We start from the raw sequence: 26361 nt of genomic DNA, 5'->3' as shown, positions 1-26361 counted from the left end.
TGGCAGGAGATCTGTTCCTGCCTCAATCCACAGGCAGTATCAACAGTACTAAAGGGAGAAATATCCCCGAGGATAGCCAGAGACGAAGGAGGGAGATGGGACTACCATCCCCAGTCCTGGAAGCTCTGCTCTGTAACTTGGCCAAAGAAGACACCAAATCAGAGTTGCTGTTTGGCAGTACCATGCTGTAGGAAGCTCATTCCCCAGTTCCCTTAGGCATGAACCCCTATCCAGCATTCCCACACTGCTGGGATAATCCCTTTAGGACTTCCCCCATTTTGGATGGGCAGCAATCTGATTACTAGAACTGAGGCAAACCAAGGCTTAAGCTGACATCTAGTGCTGGAAATGAGTCAGTGACCTAGTGAAAAAGAAAAGAAAATCCACAGGTAAATTATAAAGAGTCTCTAAGCAGACATATCCAATAAAAACCAAAACCAGCCAGAGAAGACTGGAGTAGATAATTAATCCTTCAACACAAAGACATACACATACATTCACAAGAAACAATAACAAACAGAGGATCATGACCTCTTCAAAAGGACAAAGCAAGAAACCAGCAACTAACCCTAATAAGAATGCAATATGTGAACCCTCTGACCAAGAATTCGAAATAGCAGTTTTAAGGAAACTCAGTGATCTCCAAGATAACACAGAAAAACAATTCAGAAATTTATCAGAGAAGGTTAACAAAGAGATTGAGATAAAAAACCCATAAATTTTGGAATTAAGAAATACATTTGCTGAGCTAAAAAACTTACTAGAGTTCTCAACAGCAGATCAAGCAAAGAAAGAATCACTGAACTCAGACAGGTTGTTTGAAAATGTGCAGAGGAGACAAAAGGAAAAAGAATGAAGAGGAACAAACATATAGAAAATTACCTCAAAAGACCAAGTTTAAGAATTATTGAGTTTGTGACCAGCCTAAGCAACAGAGTGAGACCCTGTCTCTAAAACTGAAAAATAAAAAAATTAGCCATGCATGGTGGTACATTCCTATTGTCCCAGCTACTCAGAAGGCTGAGGTGGGATGATCACTTGAAGCCAGGAGCTTGAGTACTGGTACTGTTTGGCAGTACCATGAGACCAGTCTCAGCAACATAACAAGACCTTGTCTCTACGAAAAATAAAAATAATAAATAAATAAATACATAAGCCAGGCTGGTGGCATGCACCTGTAGTCTTACCTACTTGGGAGGCTGAAGTGGGAGGGTCACAAGCTTGGGAGGTCAAAGCTGCAGTGAGCTATGATCATGCCACTGCACCTGAGCCCAGGTGGTAAAGTGAGGCCCTGTCACAAAAGAGAGAGGGAGAGAGAGAGAGAGAAAGAGAAGAGAAAGGGAGTGGGGAGAGGGAAGGCTAAAAAAACCCTGCCGATAGTAGTTTGGGAACAATGGTTTATGTTGACACATTCTAGGGGCAGTGGGTGGGTAAACTGGTTAACTGGCAGCTAAAAGATAGGTCAATTTGTCCTTGAGTAGGCCAATTAAGGGTATCAAACAAACAATTACAGCTGTTTATGAGTTCTCTGGAAAACTTGGAAAGGGCAGTTGTGGGGCATAGATGACAGGCTGGCTCTGTGTCGTGTCTGCTGGTGACCCATTGTAAGAAGCTCCATCTTACTTAGGCCAGGTCTGCATCTGTGTCCTCAGAATTTCTCACTAGAAACCTCTTTTTCTGTCTTCTTACGTGTTTGGGAATGTATCCTTTTGTTCTCCAAATATTTACTATTATTCTGGTTTCTGGATTTTAACCACATCCTGAAAACATATTTATTTGGTTGGAGGCATCGTTACTGTCCTACAATATGATTTTTGTCTGTAGCTGACATCTCTTCTTCCACTGGAGTCCCCTAATTTCCATGGTTATGTGCTCATTACTTCTACACTTCTTTATTATCAGAGCTTTTCTGATTAGGTAGGCTACATTTATGCTTTCTATAGTACCATTGCCTCAATAAATAGTCACAATCACTTTTCAGTGTGGACTTTCTGTTTGGTCTTGGGGTTATTTATTTTGGCTGCTAAGAGGATGTTTTATGCTTTTATGGTAGATGAGATGGCAGACAGTAGAATGTCTGATTGATGAACTGTATTGCATCACAGAGTTCCTTGAAGCAAGGAACATTTAGAGTTCACGAAGTTCTTTGCTTGGTCTCTTGCACAGTGAGTACCTTGACAGTGATCTACACTCTGTCCTCTAATTTAGTGGCTCTCAATCTTTTTTTAGCCCTAAGGCACCTGAGGACAGGTGCCCTCCCATGAATTGCCGGGTTACTATGGCAGGGATGGGATGTGCGTGGAGGGACAGTCCCCTAGGGCCATAACATAATCAGGAGGAGCACTTAAAGTTTGAAAAAGCTCCCAGGTGTGTGTGTGTGTGTGTGTGTGTGTGTGTGTGTGTGCTGTCCTCACTAAAAATATCACCTCTCCTGCCCCATAAACTAAGCTTCCTTAGATAATATGGCAAGGCAGAACTTGATGATTTTGCTGCTTGTCTAGCTAAAAGGGGAGGAATAAAAACGTACAACACTCAATTTACTGTAGTTTTAAACGAACCTCTGTTATAATTCTAGGTTTTGAAGCATAACGACAGAGGATGGAGAAGGATGCTGAAGAAGGCGGCGCCCCCTCTGAGGGAGCAGAGGCTCCTCCCCCAACGGAAGAGGCTGGCCCTCCCCGTTCAGAGGAGGAAGAGGCCCCGCGCCCTCCAACGGTGGAGGCTCCGGCGGAAGATAATTTCTCTCTTTCCCCAGAAGATGATGTTCCTTCTGTGGTGGATTATCGGGATCTCATTCCTTCTGAAGAAGGGATAGTTCTTCCGGATGATGATGAAGCGGATCTGAATAGAGTTCGACCCAGGCTTGCACCGCGACCAGTTCAATCAGTGATTTCGGAAGTGCTGTCCTCCCCGTCTTCCCGGCGGTCCTCCAGGTACCGCCGGAGTATGAGTGGCCTTCCCACTCTGCAGGAAACATTAAAAGAGAGACAGGTTTGCTTCTAATAAGATTTTTCATGCGTGCCACTTTCCTTTACAAATACGAAATACTTTTACTTTACAAAATATGAAATAGTTTGATGTTTTTTTTCTGCAGAATTGCAATTTTGACTCTTGGTTTTCATTCCTTAGGCAAGATTTAGAGAGGCAAGGGAAAGCCGAAGACAGAAAATTGACCCTTCATACAAATATATATTTGAAATTCTAGCAGGAAATCTTGGCCTGGACGTAGTAACTGTGGAAGAATTAATTTTGGATTGCCCATCTGTAAGTTTAAGTCTTATCGTTATATTTTAATTGCTCTTTGAGTAAGTGATTAACTTAGGAAAACAGAGTTGTCCTAAACAACAACAAAAATCATTTAGAAAGACAAAGTTGGGGCAGGGCATAGTGGCTCATGCCTGTAATCCCAGCACTTTGGGAGGCTGAGGTCTGAGGATTGCTTGAGGCCAGGAGTTTGAGAGTAGCCTGGGCAACATGGCGAAACTCCTGTCTCTGCAAGAAACACAAAAATTGGTTGGGCGTGGTACACTGTACCTGTGGTCCCAGCTACTCAGGAGGCTGGGGTGGGAGGAACTCGTGAGCCTGGGAGGTGGAGGATGCGGTGAGTACTCCAGCCTGGCTGACAGAGTGAGATCTTGTCTAAAAAGAAAAAGATTAAAGTTGGAATTTTACTGACTAGAGGAGAAGATTTAGTTTATATAATTATAGCCAGTTGAATGGTATTTCTTTTTAAATTAAATTAAATTAATTTGTTTGTTTGGGACGGAGGCTCGCTCTGTTGCCAGGCTGGAGTGCAGTGGCGCAATCTCGACTCACTATTTAACCTTGACTTCTGGATTCTCCTGCCTCAGCCTCTTGAGTAGCTGGGACTACAGGCATGCGCCACCATGCCCAGCTATTTTTAATTTTTTTGTATTTTTAGTAGAGATGGGGTTTCACCATGTTGGCCAGGATGGTCTCTAACTCCTGACCTCATGATCCGCCCACCTTGGCCTCCCAAAGTGCTGGTACAGGCCTGAGCCACTGCACCCGGCCCAGCTGAATGGTATTTCTAGTCAGGTTTACTGTTGTGGAGGAAGAAGAGAAGACTTAGCAACTAGAATTTTGGCTAAACTTCTAGCTTAGAATGATGTCAGAAGTTAGAGGCATAGTTGAGTGACGGTAGGTAATATTTTGCAAGTACAGATTATATGAACTACATATGCAAATCACTTGTAGAGAAAAACTGCATAAATAAGTCAGGGAACAGTGACTATTGTATGAGTATACGGTAGTAGAAATAGTGATGTGATTGCAGGTCAGGTTACCATATGTCTCAGTGTGCCAGGGACAGTTCTGGATTATACCTATTTTCCTGGCATGATTAACAGTACCTCCTGACACTACTAAAAGTTTTGGATGATAAATTGATGTGGTCACCCTAATTATAGTAATGTATGATACACTTGTGTCATAGCTTCCCTCCTCATAGCTCTGGTTCTAAGATAATTTTCAATAAAACTACCACTAGCTTCTTGGGCTTTTTCTCAACCCTAGGAGTGGACTGGGCTGGTATCCCAGAAAGACCAGTGAGCAGGTGCAGACTGCTGGTGAGCGGATTTTCTCACTGAATGCACTGGTGGGAGAGTTGGGGTGAGGTGGGATTGTGGTGAGGTTGTCACCATGGGGGCCATATCCCCTGCTTTTATAGGGGTCATCAAACATGGGCAAAACTCTTTAGCTTGCTCTAGGAGCCAGGGTTATATGGAACAGTGCCTAAAAGAGCTACTCCCGGCCGGGTGCAGCAACTCACACCTGTAATCCAAGCACTTTGGGAAGCTGAGGTGGGCAAATCACTTGAGGTCGGAAGTTCAAGACCAGCCTAACCAAAATAGTGAAACCTTGTCTCTACTAAAAATATAAAAATTAGCTGGGTGTGGTGGCATGTGCCTGTAGTCCCAGCTACTTGGGAGGTTAAGGCAGGAGGATCACTTGAACCCAGGAGGCAGAGGTTGCAGTGAGCCGAGATTGCACCACCAGACTCCATCCTTGGCGATAGAGTGAGACTCCAACTCATATAATAATAATAATAATAATAGTAATAATAAAGAGCTACCCCTTGCTTCATACAGTGCATTGCTAAATTCTGCAAAATTGTCTGCGCTTCATGTCGTCCAGTATCCTTATAAGAATATGGTCCTGGCAGTTCCCCGACAGTAGGAATGGGATTGCTCATTTTCTTGGTCCTGTTGTGTAGCTGTAATAGTTAGATGGGGATGTGATTGATGCAAAGACATCAATAGCTCTAAGCTATTATAATGACAAAGTATATAGAATTCATGGAGATGTGTACATAAAACAAGAGGTGTCACAGCAAGCAACTGGAAGTAAGTTGTGGTTTCCCAGGTCACCAAAGTTCCCTGCTGGAATTTACTGCTGTGGTCAAGGCTGGCTTCATGGATATATGGGCTGTGTAGTTACAGAGGCCCCTGTGCTTAGAATGTCACTGTGCTTGGTTTGATGATCTTTTGTCACCATTTTGAAGTTCTTGATAATTCTTTGGTAAATGTCTCTCATTTTCATTTTGCACTGGGTTCATCAAATTCTGTAGCTGGTCCTGACTGTGGACAATGCCAACCAAATAGTAAGAGGATTTTCTTTGCCATTCTCAAGTTAGGTTTGTTTGTTTTAATGGTCTCCTTTCCCCAATGAGTTCTAGTTTCTGTGACGATTCTGGCTACATGTCTTTCTAGCCTTTCTAAGAAACTGGTGCAAAACAACCTTATATGCATCCCTGAGATAATGACAATGAGAAGAAGGTGAGGCCAATTTCTAAAAAGTCATTTCTTAGTAGGCCCAGGCTTCAGGCCTGTCCCGAGGATCATTCCTGCATTTGGTTAAGGAGGAAGGAAGATAAGTGATCGATTTTGTTTCACCTGAAAATTGCTGGGCCACAAATTTGGATAACACCACAACTGGAATCCCTATACCTTCTGCAAAGGGTACAGGCATAGGCATTGTGTCCTGATCACTGCCTTCATGAAAGGGTAACTGCTAGAACTAAGGTGGGGTGGGGGAGGTGGGCACCTGCAGTAATCCAACTTTAAGTATTTGCCATCTGGATTTCTGGGCTGGTATTCTCTGTTTGGAGGAATTCTTACTGGCTAGCATGCTACAGTAGCATGTGCCTACAAAGCCTTCTATTTGCTATTCCTGGGATATGTCTCAGACTTTGGGTCCATGTGGTTAGATTCTACTTTGAAGGTCATTATGGTCCAGGCCAGACACTGCTTAGGCTGCAAGGAATGGGAAATGCAGGCATTAAGGAAGAATCAAGCTGCCAAAGGTATTTCCTTAAAAGTTGCTTGTGAGTGTACAAAGCCATAGTGGAGGGAAAATCGTGTACCCAGTAGGGAAACCAGTGTCAAAATCTGAAAGATTAGAATGCTTATTTGGTTGTGGGGAAAAGGCAAGGACATATGATAGGTTGGATCAAGGTTGGTGACCACATGAGTAAGGAGGTGGAACAAGAAACAAGGGGTGGCATGATTTGGTGTGGTGCAGTTTAGGAAATTGGGGGTATATGGAAAAGTATTCTTTAGTTTTTTGTTTTTTATTTTTTTATTTTTATTTTTTTTGAGACGGAGTCTCCCTCTGTTACCCAGGCTGGAGTGCAGTGGTGCGATCTCAGCTCACTGTAACTTCCACCTCCCAGGCTCAAGCGATTCTCCTGCCTCAGCCTCCTGAGTAGCTGGAACTACGGGTGCATGCCACCACGCCCAGCTAATTTTTGTATTTTTAGAAGAGACAGGGTTTTGCCATCTTGGCCAGGCTGATCTCAAACTCCTGACCTCAAGGGATCCACCAGCCTTGACCTCCCAAAGGGCTGGGATTACAAGTGTGAGCCACCACGCTGGGCCGGGAAAAGTATTCTTTTAATGTGAAGCCTGGCGTGCAATCCAGGATGAAAGCAGCTCAGTAAAGGCAGCACAAAAAAGTGGACAACAGATGGTATGATGGTTACTTTGTTTGCCTCTGGATCCATTCTCCCTTTGTCTCTGTCCTGCTCTGTGGCATAGAAAGCTGAATGCAATAGAATCTATCACGTGGGCTCTCTTGCTCTCCGGTTTCCACTTGGTTCAGCCACTGGGAGGCACAGCAGGAGATGGGGAGAGAAGCTCCCCACCTGGCCCTGTTCCTGACTGTGGTTGTCTGCTGCCATAGTTGTAGCTCCCTGAGCAGCCTGCATCTCCAGTTCTCAACCTGGCCCTAGTCATTCTGTTTCCTCTAGCTCTCAACTCTTTAGGCCTTGGGGGATCATGGGTTTCCTTTGTTGCTAGTCCCATTGTTGCTACTAGTGCTGCAGTTTCCTTTAATCCTGCTCTAGCCTCTAGAAATAGTCTTTTATTTTATAAACAAAATAGCCTTTTTATTTATAAAGTTTTGTCAAAAAACCCCTTTGGGTGTGAATTCTTTTCTTGCTAGGACCCTGACCAATACAGAAGTTTCTGCAGCGTTGGCACTTTTACCCCTTCCCACTTTCCTGCCCCCTTCATTCAGCACTGCTCAAGATAATCTCTTTTCTGGCTTACTGGCAATGTTTTCCAGTGACTGGGTGGCAGGGTTGTGGTACTGTGGAAGGAGCACAAATTTGGACACCCAAGGCTGAAGTCCAATCCCAGGTTCTGTGCTGTGCTTGTGTGTTTTGTGTCCTTCACTTACATATTTTTTTGTTTTCTTTTGAGACAGACTATCGCTCTTTTGCCCAGGCTGGAGTGCAGTGGTGTGATTATAGCTCACTGCAGCCTCAACCTCCTGGACTCAGGCCATCCTCCAACTTTAGCCTCCCAAGTAGCTGGGACCATTGGCACATACCACCATGCCCAGCTAAATTTTTTGGTATTTATATAGAGAGGAAATTTCGCCATGTTTCTCAGGCTGGTCTTGAACTCTTGGGCTCAAGCAATCTGCCCACCTGGGCCTCTCAAAGTGCTGGGATTACAGGGGTGAGACACCGAACCTGGCCTACTTAAATTCTTTTTACCTTAATTTTCTCTTCTGTAAGAAGGGTATAATAATGCCATTTTAACTAGGTGATACTCAGATGAACTGTTGGTAAAATGCTATGTAATATAAGTGAATTTTTAATTCACAGTCATGATTTTGGTCCATGATCTCACATTTCCTTTGCTAGTCTCATGAGTACAATGTATCTAAAATGCAAGGATTCATTGCATTTTATATTTTGATGTCTTTTTATCCCAGTCATGTGCACTGCTTTTGAGAATTTGTGTGCTTTCACAGCTAAAGGGTCAGCAAGAAAGTACTGATGGAGCTGTGCAAGAAGAAGTATGTGGACAGCTTTTGTCCCTTTTAGGTGGTAATTATGTGAGACCCAGGTGTATACGGGAGGTGGAAGAGTAGAGAACTAAGGGCTAGAGTTACGCACATCTTGGTGGCTTTGTTTTATCTCCCAGGGTGATGGTTCTCAAATGTGGTCCCAGGACCAGTTGCATCAGCATCACCTAGAACCTGATAGGAATGCAAATCATTTTGTGTTTTTAAAAAGCCCTCTGTGTGATTTTCTGATGCACACTAACATTTGAGAACACTGTCCTAGGAGGAGTGACTTTGCTACACTTGGGATACTTCCCCTAGGCCGTCAGTATATTAAGAGATACTGTGGCTGGGTGGGGTGGCTCACACCTGTAATCCGGGCATTTTGGGAAGCCAAGGCTGGAGCATCACTTGGGGGTCAGGAGTTCAAGACCAGCCTGGCCAACATGGTGAAAACCCCTTTAACTAAAAATACAAAAATTAGCTGGGCATGGTGGCAGAAGTCTGTAATCTCGGCTACTCGGAGACTGATGCCAGAGAATCTCTTGAACCTGGGAGGTAGAGGTTGCAGTGAGCCGAGATCGCACTCCAGCCTGGGTGACAGAGTGAAACTCTGTCTCAAAACAAGCAAACAAACAAACAAGCAAGCAAACAAACAAACAACTTCTGTATGGGAATTAGTGGGATTAGGTGAATGGGTATATGACTTTGTATTTCCCATAGGATATTTCAGGGCTTTTGTTTATGTTATCTATTTAGTTTTCTGTTTACTAAGATATTACACTGACTCCTAAGTAATTGAATAAAAACTTCATGCTCATAAATATGGAAGAATCTCAGTATAATAATTTGTTTTTACTTTAGTTTTGCTATAATATGGGTCAAATTACAATACCTAAAAACATAATTGCTCAAATAATTGGTCAACAACACAGTTAGTCAATAGGCAAATTTTCTGTTCCCCAAGTAAGCTTTTAAGAATAGTTTATCTTAATAATAATTCTCTTATTAAATATTAAATATTAAAATATTTACCTCAAGTTGGACTCACCTATTTACCCCATATGATTCCTTGGGGCAGGGTCAGGTAAGTGGCTGCCCAAAACTATATATGTAGATCATTAATGTAGGTTCAGAAATATATTTCAACCTATATTATATTGCACAGTAATTTTGGTGTTAAATTAGTTTGGGTTCTAAGCTTGCCTTTATGTATCTTTGAATAAACTCTTTGAGCTTCATCTTCTTCATCTACAAAATACCAAGAATTTTCCCTTAGTCATTTGACTGATTATCATTTTCTCTTTTATTTAACAGCTGGAAGCATTTACTAATTTTTTTGTGAAAGATGGTTGTAAGACACTGAAATTTTTGTACCAAGAAGGAGATGTACCTGGTATTGGTAAGAATTTTATGAGGGCAATGTGCCAGTAATTAGTTCACGCACGTTAAAGTGCAGCATACTTTTTCTCTTATACATAGATAATCTTTTATTTATAAAGAAAATGTTACCAGAAGTTTACGCATAAGAAATATAGTGCCTTAAGAACAACACATTCTCAGCCCAAATACATGTTTCAGGCCTTGCTATAATGTTTCAGGAGAAAATATCCTTATAGAAATCATTGACCTCTGCTGGGAATACACATTTTCATTAGAATTTAATTGCATTTTCCCCGAAACAGGTGGAGCCATTTTGTCCAGATGATTAGAAGTGGTGGTGAAACCACTCCAGAGCCCCGCAGCTGCCCCCTGCGGTCCTGTCGCAGCATCTTGTGCCTGCTGCAGCTGTCACTTGGAATAGCTGGGTTTCCCTACTGTGCATATTATGCCTGAACTAATTAACATGCTACCAGCTTGTTAAAACTTTGTTTTAATAACTAGATATGTGGGTTACTCTTTTGGTCTGAGACTACTCATCATCAGAGTCCTGTGGATTTACCTTCAACACATCCCTCCCATTGCTTCTTTCTCACTTGGTTCCTCTGCTGCCTCAGGCTAGGCCTTCCCTGGTGTTCCAGATTGAAAACCAGTATCTCTGTAATCAGATTCTCCCTCTGAAACCCGTACTGCTTATTCCTGCCAAATATATCTTTTATTGTTCCGCTATTTATTGGATTGGCTCCAGATCTCATTTATTCAAGGCCCGCTGTCATCTGGACACACAGTGCTTGTCTAGTCTGATCTCCTACTCTTCCAGATGTGAATTTGCTGCTCTCTTTAAGCCCCTCTTCATTGCTTTCTGCATATTAGAGTTATTTCTTTTCCCCTTCTCTGCTCTCCTGGCTTTTCCAGATTGCTTTTCTTCTCTCCACTCAGCATACCCTAGCCCCCTCCTTCAGAACACCTCCAACAGAGCCCTTCCCAGGGTGTTCCAACCCACAGCCATGGCTATTCTCCAGATTCCTGTCTCATTTACAGTATCCATGTAAATATAGTACTTGATTGTGTTCTTCTACCTTCCTCCAATTGTTTAATATTTAAGTCTTGCTTCTTTGACAAAATATGTAAACTCACAATTAGCAACTAGGTTGGCTTTGTGGATTTTCTGTCTCTCATGGTTCTTATCGTGGGAGGATTATTGTGTGGTCTGTATTTTTATAACTTGTTAAAAATTAAAACAATAGCTGAAAATTGAAGAAAGATAAAATATCTATAATTAGAAGCAAAATACAGTCCCAATCAGTTGGAGAAAACACTGTTAATATTTCTCTATAACTGGTTTATATACATATTTTATAAAAATGGGGTCCAATTCTAGATATTATTCTATAGTGGCTGTTTAATTTTGATAATATTGTCTTCTTTATGCCAATAAGTACATTTATCCAATTAAAATGTTAACACTTGCGTTTTATTTCATTAGGATGATATAACTGTAATTTTCCAAACTGATCTCTCAGTAGAATTTAGGTTGTTTACAACTTTTCACTCCCTGAAACAATGCCTCAGTGAATATTACTGAATACAAATCTATGTGGATTAGGAATAAATTTTAGGAGAAATTCTCAGAAGGGAAATTGCCAGAGCAAAGGGTACACATATTTTTAATCATTATTTTTGCTACTTACGAAAGTACATTTATCAGTTTGGTAAATATTCATCTACATTTCTTTGTTGTTGTTGTTGTTGAAACAGAGTCTCACTCCGTCACCCAGGCTGGAGTGCAATGGTGCGATCTTGGCTCACTGCAGCCTCCGCCTCCCGGTTCAAGTGGTTTTCCTGCTTCAGCCTCCTGAGTAGCTGGGATTACAGGCACACACCACTGCGCCCGGCTAGTGTTTTGTATTTTTAGTAGAGACGGGTTTTCGCCATGTTGGCCGGGCTTGTCTTGAACTCCTGGCCTCAGGTGATCCACCTGCCTCAGCCTCCCAAAGTGCTGAGATTTCATAGGTATGAGCCACCACACCCAGCCTACATTTCTTTCTTATATGCATGTGTTAACATATAAATGCTTATTATCAGCTAAAAATGTGGTTATATAATACATTTTATTCTTGACTTGGTGTTTGCATTTGACAGGGTAGCCTAGATATTTTTTTATGTCATTATATAAAGATTTATCTCATTCAAAAAATTTGGTATAATGTAACATTCCATTATACAGCTGCATTGTGATTTTAGAAATCATTCCCTATTGATGGTCACATCTCTCCTCTTCATCAGGAAAACTCAAGCTTGTCTTATGTCTTATCAGCCAGAACTGTGTCACATGGCTACCCTGGGGGCCAGGGAGGCTGAGAGAGCAGTTTTCTTTCTAGGGATGTACACAATGGGACAAAGTCAGGTTCTCTTAGCAAAGAAAAAGGGGAGGGTAGTAAATCCCTGTGCAGTCTCGATAAATGGGCATTTGGGCTCTTATATTGCTACATACCATGTATCACTGTTCTTAGGCTGCAAGCAACAGAAATAGATCTGGCTTATATGAGCAGAAAACAGTGTTTTGGGAGGCGGAAGGTGGATAACAAAATTTAGAACCAGTTGAACAATCAGGTCTTGGAAAGGACAAGAATAGAGCATTTCCACAGATTTCAGGGCAGTTTCTGTAGGATTCATCAGTAGACTTCCATCTCTCAAATCCCTTTTTTTCTTTGTGTGTATTTATTCAAGGTTTATATTCTTGCAGAGTCTAATTAGTCTAGTTCTTACATGCCCACCTCTACGGAGCCCTGGCACTGGTATCCTCCAGAATCACAGGGCAGGAGGAATCTCCCAACCCCCCAAAAAAGAAAGGCTGGGCAGACAAAACATTTCTGTGGCTTTGTGATGTGGATATTCTATTTCTTTCTTTCCTTTTTTTTTTTTTTTTTTGAGATGGGGTCTCACTAGGTTGCCCAGGCTGGAGTGCAGTGGCATGATGATGGCTTATTGCAGTCTTGACCTCCCAGGCTCAAGTGATTCTCCCGCCTCAGCCTCCCGAGTAGTTGGGACTACAAGCACATGCCACCACACCTGGCTAATTTTAAAAAATTATTTGTATTGACAAGGTCTTGCTGTGTTGCCCAGGTTGGTCTCAAACTCCCGGGTTCGAGCAATCCTCCTGCCTTGGCCTCCTAAAGTGCTGGGATTATAGGTGTGAGACACTGCACCTGGCCGATTTTCTATTTCTTTTATTACATTTTAAATTGGCTATTGCTGCAAATAGAAGGCTGTTGATTTTTGCAAATTAACATTGTGACCAACTATCTAACATAATTCTCATATTTTTAATAGTTTTTCTAATTAAAAAAGATTGATAATTAAATGTTTAATTTTCATTGAAATTAGTTCAAGGAAGGATTTAATAGAAGGTGGATACAATGAGTGTATTTAGTACAGGAACTGGACCTTCTTGGGGGAGTCAATGAAGGCTTCCTGCGATAGTGGCATTTCCGCTGAGATCTGAAAGATGAGTAGGAATTTGGTAGGTAAAAGGTTGGGGATGGGATAGGAGAACAGCTTGTGTAAGGCCCTGAGGCCAGGCCAAAAGGAATAGACATACAGAGTTCAGAGAAAGGTACCCAGAGGAGGCTGCAATTTAAGATGCAGTTATTGGCTGGGCACGGTGGTTCACGCCTATAATCCCAGCACTTTGGGAGGCTGAGCCAGGCAGATCACTTGAGGTAAGGAATTTGAGACTAGCCTGGCAAACATCGTAAAACCCTGTCTCTACTAAAACTACAAAAAATTAGCCAGGCATGATGGCGCATGCCTGTAATCCCAGCTACTTGGGAGGCTAAGGCACAAGAATCACTTGAACTTGGGAGGCGGAGGTTGCAGTGAACTGAGATTGTGCCACTGCACTCCAGCCTGGGAGACAGAGCAAGACTCCATCTAAAAAAAAAAAAAGGGAAAAAGATGCAATTATTGGGCAGGCATGGTGACTCACACCTGTAATCCCAGCACTTTGGGAGGCCGAGGCAGGTGGATCACCTGAGGTCGGGAGTTTGAGACCAGCCTGGCCAACATAGTGAAACCCCGTCTCTAGGAAAAAAATACAAAAATTAGCCGGATGTGGTAGCACACGCTTGTAGTGCCAGCTACTCAGGACGCTGAGCCAGGAGAATGGCTTGAAGGGAGGTGGAGGTTGCAGTGAGCTGAGATCTCACCACTGCACTCCAGCCTGGGCAACGGAGCGAGACTTTGTCTCAAAAAAAAAAAAAAAGATGCAATTATTGACATCTTCTAGTAGACCCCCCCAAAAAAGTATTCTATGACCATATTGAAAACTTCTTACAATAAAGTAAAAGAGGAAACAATGGTGTAAAAGCCACAGTAACTTATCTCATTTGACTTGTTATGTGATGATATGCTAAGTTCTTGACTTTTGTTTTCAGAATGCGGTCGAACTATTCCTGGAGCAACTAAAGGGGCAAAAATGATGAAATTGTATATAGACAATGCAGCCCCGGATAAACTAAAAGGACTGTGCATATTTTTTGTTCGTTGCCGTAATGATGTTGCTATAAATGTTAAAACTGTTCAAGAGGTATGTTTAAAAATTTCCACAAAACATAAACACTGAATATATTTTCATAGTCATGCTTTACTTTGCTTTCCCTTTTTAAATATAGGACTGAATTGAGTTCCAAGAAAATAAATGTATTTATATATTCAAAGAAATTGACTGTAATAGAGCTTAGTTATATTGATACTTTAGATACTGCTTTTAATTTCATGAAAATTTCATTTCTTGATGGTGTGCAAATAATTTTTATCCTCCCATTCACTAGGAAGACATTTAATTTTGTTGATGCAAAATACTAGTTACTTTATTTAACTTCCTCTTCACTCAATATTTTAGCTCTCTTATCGTTTTAAAAGAAGAAGAGAGAGTTGTCCTAGAGCCTGGACATTGCTAACCTAGTTCTGGGAAGGCAGGATGATGGAATGGGAAAAGCAATAATTTTAGCTGTATAGACCCAAATTTGCCTCTTAGCTTCACCACTGACTAATCACTTAAGTGTATCCTCTGGAAAGTTGCTCATCCTTTCTGAGACTTAGGTCTCTACATTCTTAAATTGGGAATAATAGTACACACCTGACAGGATTGTAGTGACACTAAATGATAGTAAAAACAAATTCTTATTATATTGCCTGACATACAGTAGGCTTTCCACAAGTTCTCTTTGTTATTCTTAGAGAGTCTTAATACCTTTCACAATGGGAAAGGGAACTGAAGTCTAATCTTGTTCCTTTTCTGTTATGATAAAAGAGAGCTTATTTAGCTTGGTTTAAGATTTTAGGTTGGCAGTTATTTTTCCCTGACCCCTTGTAAATATTTCATGGTATTTCTTGTGGATGATGAGAGCACTCCTGTTGGTGTAATTCATAGGTAATCTGCCTTTTTTTCTTTCTGTTTGCTTTTGCTCTTTGTCTTCAAAGTCCTGTAGTTTCATCACAATGCCTCTATGTATGGATATTTCCTCAATTTGTCTTCCATTTCATTAATTCTTTCTTCAACTTATCCATGATTTCATCCATTCATTTTTATAATTTATCTTTTGTTTTAGCTCAGTTATATGTGCATGTAAAGAGAGAAAGAGTCCTTTTATGAAATAGTATAAGTCTTTCATAACTGAAAAACTGACTTCTATTCTCTGGAAGCAACTATTAAACCCTTTTAGTGGATTCTTTTATTTACCTGTATGTCTCTAAATAATATGCTCTGATTGCTCCTTTTGTCAATTTAGACATTATCTGTGGCCAGTCACGATGGCTCACACCTGTAATCCTGGCACTTTGGGAGGCTGAGGCAGGCAGATTGCCTGAGCTCAGGAGTTCGAGACCACCCTGGGCAACAGAGTGAAACGCCGTCTCTACTAAAATACAAAAAATAGCTGGGTGTGGTGGTGCACTCCTGTGGTCCCAGCTACTCGGGAGGCTGAGGGATGAGAATCGCTTGAGCCCCGGAGGCAGAGGTTGCAGTGAGCTGAGATCACACCACTGCACTTCAGCTTGGGCTACAGAGTTAGAAAAAAAAATAAATAAAAGAAGACATTTTCTGTGGACTTTTCTCTCTGGAAGATGATAATTTAGCTCTTTTTCTACCTTCTGACCCTTGTTTCTCCATCCCTCTATTCTTCCAACATAGTTATATTCTATTTGACTTAGCTAAATATTTGTTTACATCATTATAACTAAATGTAATCACAGATGAGCCATGTAATGTAACAGTGGTTCTTAAACTCAAACCCATTTTCTTCATAATACTAAGATGCTAGTTGCCCTTTTCACCAATGTTGACATTTGACTGATGGTGCAGAAGCAACGGTGGGAAAAACTACTGATACCTTGACACAAATCAAGATGACACCAAACTGTATGAGTAGTAATTGTATACTTTATTGCCACACACTCACAGTTAAAAAACTAGCAATCAATTTTTTGGTGGCCCTAGACAAGTTTTTTAATTTTAATTTTTTGACTTGGGATTTCTAAATCACTTAAGATGTATTAATTGAAATGTCACGCATGGGTGCTGGGCTTTTGATTTCTGGGCTTTTGGTTTCTTATGGCTGGTAATTTATCCCACCAAACTTCTGGGCAAGGGCTTTTCACCAGAAAAAAAAAAAAAAATCATGGACAGGGCAACTTTCAACTGAGGATTTTCTTTACGCAGGTTTGGTTCCATGTCCCTCACCTTGAATAGGCTCCAGGCTATTGCTCCTTTCCTATGCAGAAATTAAAGCACCAAATAAAACATCACTTTGATGAGCAAATATGGGAATAATTAAATTGGGGACAGAATATAAGTTTGTTGACTTTAGAACGCTAAGGTTCATAACCACTTAAGATTCCCTAATAAAATGTGTTAGTTGTCTATGTTTATTGCAATATAAAACAGGTTGTGATTTTTCAGTTCTTCAGTGGGATTAGCATGTGAAATAACATTTAAACTCCACTCTTTCAGGAAGCTCTATTTACTGTTCTGGATGCATCGAAAGGACTCTTAAATGGAATTAGGGATATGTTGGCAAATATATTTCTACCAGCTGTTCTTGCAACAAATAACTGGGGTGCTTTAAACCAGTCCAAGCAGGGAGAATCTGAAAAACATATTTTCACTGAAACCATCAACAGATATCTTTCATTTTTAGATGGTAAGTATAAAAGTTAATGTTTAGCAAATTGCAGAAAAGAAGCAAATTAACTAAGATATTTCATAAACATTAGAGAAAAAGTTTCTATCTTAAAAGATGTTAATCAAAGTAATTATGAGACTTAGAGGTAAGAAACAAAATCATTAGAACTCATTTTTGAGGATCTTTGGTGGAGTAAGATATATTTTCTTTTTAATTTTATGTTATAGCAGGAGGAATCTTTTTCTATAATATTAATGAAAATTTTCACCTTATTAAAATATATACTTCATTATGAACTCTTTAAAATCTATACTTTTGTTTTTTCATATTGTTACAATGTACAATTTTGTCAGTAAATTGTGAAGTCATAATCTAATGATTAATTAGAATTATATTTCTGTAAAGTATTAGATCTTTAACATTTCAGTAATTAGAGCATAAAAGTACACATTGACATTTAACACATTGACATTAAATACTTCTTAAAATTAAATATTATTTAATATTTTTATTAATATATTTAAAATATGTAATATATAAATTAGTATTAAATGTCTTTTTTTTCCTTTTTAGGTGCTAGAATAAGTATTGAGGGAACAGTGAAGTTAAAGACAATAGACAATGTTGATTTTTCCAAACTGCACACCTTTGAAGAAGTAACTGCTGCAGCCAGCAATTCAGAAACTGTTCGTCAGCTAGAGGAAGTGCTGATGGTATGGTACAAACAGATCGAACAGGTGAATTGACTGAAACAATTGCATCTGGACTAGTAGTTTTTATGTGCGTCGTAGCCATTGTATTTTATCTCTAAATGTAAAGGGAAGAGGTATCTCCTTTGACTTTCTTCCAGAATCTGGTTTGAAACTCAGCCAATTTTTGGCTCTAGAGCAAAATCATTCTTCTTTGTGGACCACTTAAAATCAATTTTAAGATATTTCTCACTTCAAGGAAGAAAACATAACAATATGGGTTGAGAATGAAAGAATGAAGAATCAGGAATAGCCATCATTTATCCCCAGTAATGTTTAAATTGTTGATACTCTCCATAAAAGAGAGAGGGAAAAGACACAGCGAAGAGCCAGAGTGCTAGACACTAAATAAGCACCTCTTGGTCGATCAGTGGAGTTGTCTGTGCTGTCAAAGAAGTTCAGACTAGGCGGTTTGACATCAGCATCACAGTGGCAAGCCTGCAGCTCTACGGTCAAACTTTTTCTGGCAGTAAGAAAAGTAGTGATAGGAATACAACATATGTCAAAATTTTGAGAGGCACCAACTTATGCTATAAACACTGTGAAAGAAAATTGGCTATTACATAATTGCCCTAAACAGAAAGAGGACTCTAGGAACCACCCCCCAGATCTCTAGTTCATCAGCACAGGACAGCAGAACTAGACAAGAAAATCTTCAGTTATGTGAGGATCAAGGGGAAAAAATCTTGACCAGGCAGGAGGTACAGAAAAGCATTTCCAGTTTTACCTTTCTAGAACTATGTTAGGAGGAGGGCTGTGCAGTTGGAGTGGCAAAAATTGGAGGACTCCCCTAGGGTCTAGAGTGCTGGCCACAGCATTCGCTTCCAGGTGTCATTAGATGATTGAAACGGGTAATTGCCCACTGGATAACTCTTGCAGCCACCGTACCCAGCCAAGACTTCCTATTTAAAAAAAAAAATCTTTGGTGACACTTGGAATTGTCAGATTTTTAGTTGTTGCCAATATGTTGAGTGTGAAATAATATCTTGGTTTACTTTGTATTACTCTAAATACTATTGAGATTGAGCATATTTAATGGCTATTTTGGTTTCCTCTGTGTTGAATTGCTTGTTTATATCATTTACCCACATCATTGCCTGTTCATATCATTTATCTGTATCATCCCTTTATTCGTTTGGATGGCTTGATGTTATCTTACTACATTTTTGGAGGTTAAATAATATTTTCCAGATATTAGTCCTATGTTGGTCCCCATTGTGTCATGTTTCATTTGGTATAGTGCCTTTAGTCATGTGGAAACTTAAGTTTTTAATGTAGATAAATATATTAATTACAAATGTTAATCCAGCCTCAACCTAGCTATCCCCAGTGACTACAAAAACTCTGTGCTTTTTGTATTTACTTATGAAACCCTTTCTTACTCCAGTGTTACAAAGACATTCTCTTAAATTCTTTATTTTAAATAGTGAATATAACACAGACCAAAAATGAATATGATGAAAGGAACAAACTGTAAAATGAACACCTGTGTAACCTTTGCACAAGTTAAAAAATAGAACAAGGCTAGGCATGGTGGCTCACTCTTGTAATCCCAGCACTTTGGGAGCCCAAGGCAAGAGGATTGCTTGAGCCCAGGAGTTCAGGACCAGCCTGGGTGACACAGTGAGACCCTGCCTCAAATTAAATAAATAAATAAATAAATAAATAAATAAATAAATAAATGAAAGAAAGAAAAAACATAGAACATTACCAGCACCTTAAAATGCCCTTGCATTTCTCTTCCCAGTTTTAAACACCTTTTCTTCCCCCTAGTGGTAACTATTATCTTGACAATTATGCTTTTCAATTCCATGTTTTTCTTTCTAATTTTACCCTGTCTCCTACATTGTCTTTTAGAAATGTTACCATTTTATTTTTAACATTTAGGTGTTTAATCCATCTGGAATTGTGTGTGTGTGTGTGATGTGAGGTAGAAATCTAATTTTGTGTTTTTCATGTACCTACAGTTAGCCAATTGTCTCGAATTAAGATTCTCTGTTAAATTGTTTAATAGTCCATTTTTGTCTAACAAATTTGTAATATAACCTCTGTCATATATAAAGTTGTTAGACCCCTTTGTTTATCCCACTGATCTATTTACTTATTTTTTATACTATGCTGTGCTGCTTTAATTCTGTAGCGTTTTTCTAAACCAACATTTGGCACACCAAGTGTTTTCTGTTTTTCGTCAAAACTACATTGACTATTTCAGGCTAATTGTTTTTCAAAATTAATTTTGAAACCAATTTTTAAAGTATCATGAAAAACTCTATTGAGATTTTTATTAGAATTTCGTTGAATGTGTACATTAATTTAGAGAAAACTGCTATCTTTATATTATTGAATTTTCCATCCATGAACATGATATACCTCCCCATTTAGGTAGGTCTTTTGTGTGTGTAAAATAAGTTTTAAAATTCTCTCCAAAAAGGTCTTGCATATCTTTCATTAGATTAATTTCCAGTTATCACTGTTTTTCTTTTCTGTTATAAATTGTACTTTTTGGAAATTAAATTTTCAGATTGCAAGATAGCTTGTAAAGAAGTGGTACTAATTTTTATGTATATATCTAGCAACTTTACTAAATTGTTCACGTTTATTAATTGTAAAAAGTTTGTCTTTAGTCTTTTTTTTTTTTTTTTTTTTTTTTTTGGAGACAGGGTCTCATTCTGTCACCGAGGCTGGAGTGCAGTGGCATGATCATAGCTCACTGCAGCCTCCAACTTCTGGGCTTAAGTGATCCTCCCCCTTCAGCATCCTGAGTAGCTGGGACTACAGGCATGCATCACCACACCCAACTAATTTAAAAAATTTCTGTGGAGAAGGGGTCTTGCCTTGTTGCCCAGGCTGGTCTTGAACTCCTGGGCTCAAGCGATCCTCCTCCTCAGCCTTCCAAAGTGCTGAAATTACAGGCAGGAGCCACTGCTCCCGACCTTAGATATGCTTGAAGTTTAAAAATGTATCAAACTATATCATCTGTGATTATGCTGTTTCTGGTTTTTTATTTCCAATTCTTATACCTTCTGTTTCTTTAGTTATCTTGTTCTGGGACATCTATTACCAGGTGGAATAGAAGTGGGTGGTGATTGTGGCAAACTTGTCATGTCCTTGGTTTTAAAGTGATGTTTTCTAAAATGTCACCTTTGGCCAGGTATGGTGACTCATGCCTGTAATCCAGACACTTTGGGAAACTGAGGCAGGAGGATTGCTTGAGCCTAGGAGTTTGAGACCAGCCTGGGCAACATAGTGACATGCTATCTCTACAAAAAATTACAAATTAGCTGTCTGTGGTAGCACTTGCCCGTAGTCCTAGCTACTCAGTAGGATGAGGCGGGAGGATTGTTTCAGCCCAGGAGGTTCAGGCTGCGGTGCTCTCTGATTGTGCCACTGCACTCTAGTATAGGCAACAGAGCGAGACCCTGCCTCAGAACAAACATACAAACAAAAAAGCCCCCAAACCAAAAAACTACGTTCCCCCCACCACCGAAAAAAAACCAAAAAAACAAAATAAATAAGAGAAACTGTCACCTTTAAATATTACGTTTGCTGCAGAGTTTTAGTAGATAGTATTTATCATGTTGTAGAAGTTCTCCTCTAGTCTTCATTTACTAAGAGTTCTTAAACATTATTTGGTGTTGAACATTATTTATACTTTTAGCTGCCTTCAAAAAGATGCAATCAGATTTTAACAAAGAAGAATATAACATTTCTATATTTTATAAATTTTTTTTGATTGCAGGTGCTTATTGAGAGTGAGCAGATGAGAAAAGAAGCTGATGATTCAGGTCCACTCACTGAACTGGAACACTGGAAACGCATGTCAGCCAAGTTCAACTATATCATTGAGCAGATTAAAGGGCCAAGTTGTAAGGCTGTCATCAATGTGCTAAATGTTGCACACTCCAAACTGCTAAAGGTAAAAGGCTTTTTATTTAAAGTTTGGTATACTTCAGAACAAGCAGCTAGAAAATTATCCTGTTGAACTACTTCTTAGTGTAATATACTGGAGTCGTGTTTAGAAGTGTTAGCGTTTGAGTAAGACTTTTACATATATCACAATTATTTCCAGAAGAGGAAATGAAGATTTATTTCTCAGGATTTCACAGACCAATTTTGACCATACTGCTATGGGGTGATTTCTAGGAAAGTGATGATCTTTTGTTTTCAAATTGTTTTTGAAATTGTAAATCAATGAAGAAAATCAATATAGGCTCGTTGAGGTAAACAACTGCATATAGAGTCAAAAGTAGAATACATCTCATCCCCACGATTCTACCTCTTTTCCTGGAGGTCATTTACAGTTTGGCTTGATTCTAGATCCTTTTCTTTTCTCTCTCTCTCTTTTTTTTTTTTTTTAAACAGGATCTCATTCTGTCGCTTAGGTGGGGTGCAATGGTGTGTTCACAGCTCACTGCAGCCTCCACCTCCCAGGCTCAAGCGATTATCTTGCCTCAGCCTCCTGAGTAGTTGGGACTAACAGGCATGCGCTACCACACCCGGCTAATTTTCGTATTTGTTGTAGAGATGGGATTTCACCATATTGCTCTGGGTGGTCTCAAACTCCTGAGCTCAAGTGATCTGCCCACCTTGGCCTCCCAAAGTGCTGGGATTACAGGCGTGAGCCACTGCACCTGACTTCTTTTTCTTTCTTTCTTTATATGTATTTCTTTCTTTGCACAGAAAAATAAACTAATACTTTTTTGGTAAAAGATTTAAGCAGTACGAATAAAACAAGTCTCTCTTAATCACATACTCTTAGCCCCACCACCCACAACTCTGTGTCCTGAATCGTAAGCACAGAAAGACAACCACATTTTTCTATTTTGTTTTTTTCTTCAAACATCTTCTGTGGTATTTATGTGTGAGTTTACTATGCATAAATGACATAGTTTAGTTTTGTGTTTCTAATTTTTAAATTAAATAAATGTCATAGCATAATACTTTTCAACTTCCCTTCCCTACCTTGATAGTATATCTTGGAGTTATGCCTGTTAGATGGAGCTTGAGCAGTATGGTTTTCCAAAAAATGTTGTTGTTGTTGTTTTTTGTTTGTTTGTTTTTAGACAGAATCTTACTCTGTCACCCAGGCTGGAGTGCAAAGGCACGATCACGGCTCACTGCAGCCTCGACCTCCCAGGCTTAAGCCATCCTCCCACCTCAGCCTCCTGAGTAGCTGGGACTACTGTCATATGCCGCCATGCCCAACTAATTAAATAATTTTTTTAAAAATGTCGTCCAGGCTAGTCTCGAACTCTTGGGCTCAAGCGATTTTCCCACCTCAGCTTCCCAAAGTGCTAGGATTGCAGGTGTGAGTCACTGTGCCTTGCCCAAAATGTTAATGTAGCCTATTAGGTTTTATCTGATCATTTCCCTGTTTGTGGACCAATTTTCCCATTTCTTTTTTTGCGAGTCTGAGATATAATTCACATACTATTCATTTTATCCATTTAAAGTGAACAATTCAGATATTTTTAGTGTATTCATAACTGCACAAATATCACCACAATCCAATTTTAGAACATTTTCATCACCTCAAAGAGAAACTCTGTATCCTTTAGCTCTCACCTTCCCATTTCCAACATCCCCCTTCCCCCAAGCCCTCTGTCTAGATTTGCCTATTCTGGACATTTTATGTAAGTGGAATCATAGATTCTTTGCCTTTTGTTACTGGTTTCTTTCACTTGGCATACTGTTTTCAAGGTTCGTCCATGTTGTAGCATGTATCGGTATGTCATTCCTTTTTATGGCTGGATCATATTCTGTTGTATGAATATACCACATTTTGTTTATCAGTTTATGGACATTTGGGTTGTTCCCATTCTTTTTGGCAATTATGCATAAGCTGCTATGAACATTCATGTACTGTACAACTTTTTGTGTTGATATATATTGTCATTTGTCTTGGTTATTATACCTAGGGGTGGAATTTCTGGGTCACATGTTAACTCTATGCTTAACTTTTTAAAGAAAATGGTTCCTTTTCTATGTGTTTATAAATATTGCTGCAGTGGAAGCTTTTATATGTCCATATGCAAATATTTCCTTAGGTTGGATACTCCACAACTTTTCAGCACTAATTATTATAAATATATAACTTTACTAATAATTTTTCCAAGCAGGTGGCCTAAACCTGTAGTCTGAGCTACTTGGGAGGCTGAGGCAAGAGGATTGCTTGAACTCAAGAATTCTGAGCTGTAGTGCACTATGCTGATTGGCTGTCCACATTAAGTTTGGCATCGATATAGTGATGTCCCAGGAGTGGGCTGATGAAGGTGCCTAAGGAGGGGTGAACTGATCAAGGTCGGAAACAGAGAAGGTCAAAACTCTTGTGCTGATCAATAGTGGGATCATGCCTATGCATAGCCACTGCACTCTAGGCTGGGCAATGTAGCGAGACCCTATCTCATTAAAAAAACTAAAAAAAAAATGTTGGGGGGCCAACCTGACATGGAAAATGGCCTGTTTTATTTTGTTCTTTCCTTGTTAGTAGTGGAGTTGTTCAGTTTTTGCATGTTTACTGGCTATTCATATTTCTTTTGTGAATTTTCTTTTTGTATCTTTGCCTTATTTAGAAAAATTCAGACATTGTTTTGTACTGATTTATAGGAGTTCTTTATTTTTTAATGTTTTTGAGACAGGCTTCTCTTCATCACTCAGGTTGGAGTGCAGTGGCGCTATCATGATTCACTGCACCCTCGACCTCCCGGCTCAAGTGATCCTCCTGCCTCAGCCTCCTGAGTAGCTGAGACTATAGTCATGTGCTACTGTGCCTAACTAATTAAAAAAATTTTATTTATAGAGGTAGGGTCTCACTGTGTTGCCCAGGCTGGTCTCAAACTCCTGGGCTCAAGGAATCCTCCTGCCTCACACTCCCAAAGTGTTGGGAGTACAGATGTGAGCCACTGTGCCTGGCCACTTGGAGTTCTTTATATAATATGAATATTAATCACTTGTTATATTTGTTGGGTGAAGTAATTCACCATGACTCCTGGGCATCTCTGCACATTTTCACTATATATGAAAAGAATGCAAGGTCCATACTACTCTTTATCTGAACATCTGTCAGAGTTGTGTTTGCAGTGAGCAACCTTGAGGGGTCAGTTCACATGTACCCCAGACAAAGAGGAGAATTAGTTAACCGCTTACTGTAAAAAGGATACATTCCCCTAAACTCAATGTTCCTCACCTGTAACACAACCTATTGCAGGTGCAAGCATCAGTTTGTGGGTCATGGGGGAACAAACGCAACATAATGCTCATGCCAGTTGCTGTGATGTAATAAAATCCTTGTCTCTGACCCCAAATCTCATGTTTTCTCCCATCATCCATAAAACAGTAAAAGGCTAATGCATTAACTTCTAAGCAGGGTAAAATCCCAGACCCCCATATGGACCTTGACAATTACAGTGCAAACTTTTTCTTAGTCTGTGGCTTGTATTTTTTTTAAAACTTGAACACTTGAACTCATTTTAGACTTACAGAAGAGTCAACCAGGATAGTACAGAGAGTTCCTGCCTGCTCTTCATCTAGCTTCCCCTAATGTAAACATCTTCAAATTATTGTACAATGATCAAAATGAAGGGATAACATTGGTACAATACTATTAAAGATGCTACACACAATTTGTATTTCTCCAGGTTTTCCACTTATGTATTTTTATCTGTTCTGGGATCCAATCCAGGATCCTATTTGCATTTGACTGTCATGTCTCTTTAGCCTCCTCCAATGGAACAGTTCCTTAGTGTATACTTGTATTTCATGACCTTGATACTTTTGAATAGTAATGGTCAGTTATTTAGAAGAATGTCCCTCAATTTGGGTTTGTCTGATGGTTTCTCATGAATACATTGAAGTTATGCATCTTTGGTAAGAATGCCAGAGTTGATGTGCTCTTCCCAGTATGACTTATCAGGGGGTACATTATATTGATGTGCCTTATTACTGTTGATTTAAAATTGGTCATTTAGTTAGGGTGGAATTTGCCAGGTCTCTGTACTGTACACGTATTGTATTTTGTGGAAGATAACCTTAAACTACATGAATAGCTTTCATAGATGGATCTTGACTGCGGCAGTTATTACTGTGGTATGCTAATGGTGGTTTTCTAGTTCCCTCATTCCTTCCACGTTTATTAATCAGAATTCTTATGTAAGAAAAAGTTGTCTCTTCTCTCATTGTAGTTATGTATTTGATCATTTATTTTCATTAATATAACCTCATGGGTATTTATTTCATGCTTTCGGTTATAATTGAATACTATCATTATTTAGTTTGTTGCTCAAATTGTGTTTCCTCTTTGGCCATCGGGAAATCTTTCAGGTTGGCTCCTGTGTTTCCTTCTGATTCCCTTACTCTATTTGGACCACTTCTTTACTCTCTACCACTAGATAAATGCTGAAGGCTCATTTTGTATTTGTTCTGCCCTAGTCCTGAGATCAGCACTTCTCCAAGGAGCCTGGGTTTATTTTATTGGAGAGTAGTAATTAGGAACCGAAATCTGGGTGCTAGATGTGGTTTCTTATTGCTTATATTTTAATTTTTAAAAAATGGAATCATTTATAATGAATTTTTGTATTTAGTTGAAATAATTTTTTCAGCCTCTTATTGCTTTTGTCTTTCATGTATTGTTTAAAAAGACCTTCTTAAGAAGAATAAATTGGCTGGGCGTGGTGGCTCATGCCTGTAATCCGAGCACTTTGGGAGGCCGAGGTGGGTGGATCACCTGAAGTCAG

General features: G+C 39.6%; 1 protein-coding gene across 1 annotated transcript in view; it reads left to right on the top strand.

Moving 5' to 3' along the window:
- Positions 1-2598: 2598 nt before the first annotated feature.
- Positions 2599-26361, top strand: part of DNAH8 (dynein axonemal heavy chain 8) — a 314891-nt gene continuing 291128 nt past the window's right edge. Inside the window, exons 1-7 of the mRNA XM_065544087.2 lie at positions 2599-2991; positions 3130-3264; positions 9634-9718; positions 14133-14284; positions 16709-16898; positions 17454-17617; positions 21369-21545. Of these exons, the coding sequence (XP_065400159.1) occupies positions 2599-2991; positions 3130-3264; positions 9634-9718; positions 14133-14284; positions 16709-16898; positions 17454-17617; positions 21369-21545 (1296 nt within the window). The remainder of the gene's footprint in view (positions 2992-3129; positions 3265-9633; positions 9719-14132; positions 14285-16708; positions 16899-17453; positions 17618-21368; positions 21546-26361) is intronic.

This window comes from Macaca fascicularis, chromosome 4 (assembly GCF_037993035.2).
Source record: "Macaca fascicularis isolate 582-1 chromosome 4, T2T-MFA8v1.1".
In the NCBI taxonomy this organism is placed as follows: domain Eukaryota; kingdom Metazoa; phylum Chordata; class Mammalia; order Primates; family Cercopithecidae; genus Macaca; species Macaca fascicularis.
Note: the sequence above shows the minus strand (reverse complement) of the source record. Positions and strands in the feature narration are given on the sequence as shown.